Below are 5586 nucleotides of genomic sequence, written 5' to 3'. Positions count from 1 at the left end.
ATGGATATACTTCTGGATGTCTTATCTAGATATCTGGATATATACCTCAGAGGTGACCTGCAGAAACTCATTAGTTACAGTTACATCTGTCTTACTTGAACATGGTTTGGACAGTCAGCTACGATGGCTAGCTGAAACTAGGTTATTCGTTACAAGACTAAGTTATAGTTTATTTATACATCAAGTTAAATTATAGTTCACCACATATGAAGAGATTGTTACCCCAACCTCAAAATATGCATGTCATTAAAATATAGTTTAATTTTTTTGAAAATCTATTACAGAAAAGACACAATGCCACTTGTCTCCTTCATATACTCTCCCTCTTTTCAAGCACACCCTTATACCATCACCCTTGTTATTTGCTGAAGCAGCTCTGGAGATCTTTCATGAGTTCATTTTATGAAGTGTGATTTAAAAAATATATAGTAAATGCTACTGCTTAATGTCATCCAATAGAAGGCAAGCCCATGAAAACATTCTGTGCATGTTCATGCAGCATCTTCACTGGGTCTGGTACTGTGCAACTTCTAGCTCTTCCCCTAAGTCAAAATGACCATCAAAGGATGAAAGTTACAAATCAAATCAGGGCATCAAAGCAGCCAAGACAACACAACTAAAGGTACTAATGAAGGAGAACTTCCAGAAGTCCTTCAAAAAGTGGCAAGAATGGTGGGATAACTGTATTTGAAGTAAGGGGTAGCATTTTGGAGGTATTAATAGCAATATATCTTTTACTGTAATAAATGTTTTAAAAAATTAAATATTCTCCATGTATTTCATTCATTCCATATGTCAAGAGGCAGCTTTGACCAAATTTAGCAGAATGATAAGGCCAAAAATTGAGCCCAATTCCATAACTCAATAGCTATTTGACTTCTCTGAGTTCCACTGAGTTCAAACATATTGAACTGCTGATAGTTATTTTTGAACCATGAAGTGGCCATTTTATATGATTCAAACTAATGGCTTCTATATCTCATAGAGCTTCAATTAGGTGATGTATTGGTGATCTATAAATTCTAAAGCCTTATTGTATGAAAGAATTGATTTTTCTTTTAGGTGAATAATAATGGTTATACTACATAATCCCCCAAAGGCCAACAAAAGTTGTTTTCACATTATATACTGTTTGGGATTCTGTTAAGAACAATTTGACACAATGTGATTTCTTCCCAGTGTTCTTCTTTTTTTTTTTTTTATTTTTTTTGTGGGTGTGTGTGTGTGTGTGTGTGTGTGTGTGTGTGGCCAGCTCAGCCCACCAGGGGGCGGGGCTCGCTGGCATGTGGTGCTGGGGGATTGAACTGCGGTCCCTGTGATTTGCTAAGCTTGTTCTAAGTAGGTGCTTTAGACCACTGAGCCATCTTACCAGCCCATCTTCCCAGTGTTCTGAATGCCAAATAAATTCAGCGAAGTCCTGATAAACATTAAAAGTAACTATGACTCTTACTGTAGCTAAATGCCTTGTCACCTAATTGGTGTTCTACATGAATAAATGAATGAATGGATGAACAAGAGTCTCACTGTCCCTAGGTACTATCCAGCAAAACAACAGTAAAGGGCAGAGTTGGCAGGAAGGAAACAAAGAAGACCCTGTTGAACTTGACTCTAATCAAGCTCTGGTGTGGTGAAGAAAGACTAAAGTGCAGTGAGTGTGAGAACTCTACACTCCTGTGTCCCTACAAGGGAAAAGCAGGGTTTTCTGGTCTTGCAGGCTGCTGGGTGAGATGGAGCAGTCTACAAAAGGCAGGGTGACGTTGAGGGCTTCTGAAAAAGGGAAGTACATATCTTACCATACAGGGTCATCCTGTTCATAAGACTGGACTGGCCTGGGTTCCCTCAGGCTTTGTTTCCAATGCTTTGCCCTTTATGCTGTATGATTTGTTCATACCAATATAAGAGAATAAAATTGATTTCCTGTTCATAGGATGTTTTAAAATATTTGTAGTTCATCTGAAAATTCATTCTAATTAAAGATTAATAGATTTTGTATTATTTAATTCTAGGAAAATAGAAGCTCTGACTAGTATAAAAATAATACAAGTTTCCTGTGGAGACTACCATTCCCTTGCATTATCAAAAGGTAAAAATAAAACAACAAAAGGGTCAGGGAGATGGCTCAGTGGAATAAGTGCTTCCCTGGCAAGCGCAAGGGCCTGAGTTCAATCCCTGGCTCAGGTAAAAATAAAACAACAACAACAACAAAAAAACCTGAGTGTCATTAGCAAGTAATTTTTTGAATGTGAATGATAGCTTACTTTCTTCTTTCTGGGAGTCAGTACCCAACACCCACAACTTTTTTAAAAAAAATATTTATTTATTTATTTTGTGTGTGTGTGGCCAGCTCAGCCCACCAGGGGGCGGGGCTGGCTGGCATGTGGTGCTGGGGGGTTGAACCGCCTCCCTGTGCTTTGCTTAGCCTAGCTTGTTCTAAGTAGGTGCTTTAGACCACTGAGCCATCTCACCAGCGCCCCCCCCCACTTTTATTTATTTATTTTTATTTATTTAATTTTTTTTTTTGGCGGAATCGGGGATCAAACTAAGGCCCTTGCGCTTGCCAGAAAAGCACTTATTCCACTGAGCCATCTCCCCAGCTCCTCCCACAACTTTTAGAAAGGAGAGATTTATTTGGTTTATGCTTCAACCCATAGATAGTTGGCTCCAAAGCAGAAATGGCGAGGTAGAAAGTCCTGGGTGGTGGGAAGCTGCTCATACAATGACATCCAGGAAGAGAGAGAGAAAAAAAGAAGGAGCAGGGGAGGGAGATTTTCCATTCCGGGTCATGTTCCCACCCAGTGACTGGCCCTTTCTGACTGGGTCTCGCCTCCAAACAGCAAGTCTGACATGGATTTGCCAGTGGATCCGCCCACTGGTGATTATAGTGTCCCTGTGAGCCATTGGCCATCCCAAACTCAACCTCTGAACACAGGAGACTTTCAGGGGTCTTTGGTTTGTTTGGTGTTGGGAATTGAACTTAGGGCCTTGCACTCACCAGGCAGGCACTTGTCCACTGAGCTTTATCCCAGGGCTTGGGGGACATTTTTAAAATCTAAATCATAACAATAAGTGGTTTATTGGATTCATTTTAATTTATTTAGAAGTTTTTAAGTCTCTAGGTTTCATCAGATATGATGTTTTTCATATTTTTTCAAGTTTCTTTAGTCGTGTACTGTAAATAACGCCTAACTCATATCTTAACCATATAGGGTCAGCCTGTTCGTAAGACCGGACTGGCCTGAGTTCCCTCAGGCCTCGTCTCCAGTGCTTTGCCCTTTATACTGTATGATTTCTTCATACCAACAAACTGAGGAAAGAGTGTGACTCTTTTATTTAGATTAAAAAGAAAAAAGTCAAGATGTCAAAAATCATGACATTACATTTTTCTGTTCACCCCTCCTATACTTTTTCCTCAGTATAATCTTCTCAGTGGAGAATGTGGGAGAGGAAAATCTTTTCTACTCTCTTATGTGTCTGAGGTCTTCAAATTTAATGCACAGAAGACAGATTAGCAGAGAACAGAAATCCAGTTTTTATTCTTATTTGTGTGCAAAGGCATTCACAGAGAAAAAAAAAAAAACAAAAAAAAAACAAAAAACCAAAACCTAAAGAACATGGTTAGATTTGGGGACTTCTCTACCACTTTAACAAAAGAAAGTGAGTTTGGGCTTAAAAGAATGAGAAATTATAAGGAAGTGACTAGAAAATATAAGAGGTAGCTATCAGAAGGTAAGGACAGTGAAATAATTTTAGTTACATTTGTTTATGTAGACTCATCTCAGTTCCAGCTCTTGTCTCCAGGGGAAGGGTTGCTCTCCATTCTGATATGAGAGAAAAACCCATTTACAAAGAGACGTTTAGGGGGCCAGGGAGATGGCTCAGTGGAATAAGCGCTTCCCTGGCAAGCACAAGGGCCTGAGTTCAATCCCCGGTTCCAACAAAACAAAACAAAACAAAACAAAGAGATATTTATAGCTGCCTCTTAGGCAGATAAGGGCCAGAAACTGTTCTTGCATCTGATGATTCTCAACTGTCTTCAGCTCAAAATGATCCTTACGCAGCATTGACGTATTTTGGGAGGCCTATCCTGACCCCTTCCTAGGGACGTGCAGCAGTTGCTGTTTCTCAGGGGTGCTATTCAGCGCTGGAGCCACATCACAGGGGCTTCTGGCAGCCAGGGTTCACTGCTTACTTTCTGTGTGCACACTGCTGTGTCACATGTTTTCTCATATAATTTCCTAGAAAACACAGAAGCTATGTGCTATTCACATGCATATTTCACAAATGAGATAATTTAGGTACAGAGACTTCAAATAACTGAACCAAAGTTAAAACACTAAGAAATAGAAGCGATGAGATTTGGGCCAGCCAGATAGCTTAATGGATTAAAGCACCTGGACTGGGGGCTTGATCCCAGGCCTGCTATGCCAGCCCTTCCCCCGGAGTGTGCTGAGACAGCTGAGACCGGGCATGGTGGTGTGCCTATGATCTTAGTGCTTGGGAAGCTGAAAATAGGAGGATCACTACGAGTCTGATCTGTGTAGTGAGATCCTGTAGGCCCTGTACTAAATACATTAAAAATTAAAATAAAAATTAAAAAAAGAAGAGATGAGATTTAAACCTATAGTTAGTCACATCCCAATATCCACTTCAACAATGGCCTAAGAGGCTGGGTTATATCCCATGACAATTATATAATTTCTTCTACCTACCATCTCTAGCTGTTTAGGCACAATGAACTCCTTAAATGTATATGATTTTTGTAGACTATACCCAAATAAAAGCAAAAAAATATTGTAGAACTAAGGCAGTAGCTTCACCTTGAGTTTAGCTTTCCAGTAAGTGTGCAACTCTGAATTTCTCTTCTTTATTTTATAGATGGGCAACTGTTTTCATGGGGAAAGAACAGCCAGGGACAGCTGGGCCTAGGGAAGGAGTTTCCCTCCCAAGCCACCCCTCAGAAGGTGAGGTCCCTGGAGGGGATTCCGCTGGCTCAGGTGGCTGCAGGAGGGGCTCACAGCTTTGCCCTGTCTCTTTCAGGAACTTCATTTGGCTGGGGAAACAACAACGCAGGGCAGCTGGCCCTCAGAGGGAATACGGTCCCAGGTAAGAAGACGATCTTGTTCTTGAAGTCAATTGTTATTTCTTTCCAACTGGAAGGCCTACCCAGCAAGGGCCAGTGTCACAGGTTAAAGTGGCTCCCAGACTTCATGACAGACTAGCATTGACTACAGCATTGTCATAGCTTCCTATGGTTGCTGTAACTAATTCTCATAAGACAAATTCATTATCTTACAGAGATCATGTCAGAAGTCTGACATGGTTCTGGGCTGAAGTCAAGGTGTTGACAAATGTCTACCTTTTTGCAAGCTTTGGGACGAATCCATTTTCCTAACTTTCCCAACCTCTACAAGTCATCTGCATAACTGGATCAAGCCCTCTTCTTCAAAGTTAGCAGTGGCTGTTTTTTCTCAAATTATTATTGTGGCATTGACTCTTCTGCCTTCCTTTTTCTCAGTTGAAGGACCATTGGGCACACCCAGGTAATACAGGTTCCTCTCCCTATTTTATTTATTTATTTATTTATTT

At 40.5% G+C, this 5586-nt stretch overlaps 1 protein-coding gene across 1 annotated transcript in view; it reads left to right on the top strand.

Annotated features, from left to right (window-relative positions):
* LOC101571996 (probable E3 ubiquitin-protein ligase HERC6) overlaps positions 1-5586 on the top strand; it is a gene marked incomplete at its 5' end in the record, with an annotated part of 82130 nt that overhangs the window by 6079 nt on the left and 70465 nt on the right. Inside the window, 2 exon segments of the mRNA XM_023706840.1 lie at positions 2007-2083; positions 4876-5141. Coding sequence (XP_023562608.1) covers positions 2007-2083; positions 4876-5141 — 343 coding nt within the window.

The sequence above is a fragment of the Octodon degus genome, unplaced genomic scaffold, assembly GCF_000260255.1.
Source record: "Octodon degus isolate 3935 unplaced genomic scaffold, OctDeg1.0 scaffold00272, whole genome shotgun sequence".
Classification (NCBI taxonomy): domain Eukaryota; kingdom Metazoa; phylum Chordata; class Mammalia; order Rodentia; family Octodontidae; genus Octodon; species Octodon degus.
This window is presented reverse-complemented; position numbering and strand designations above follow the sequence as displayed.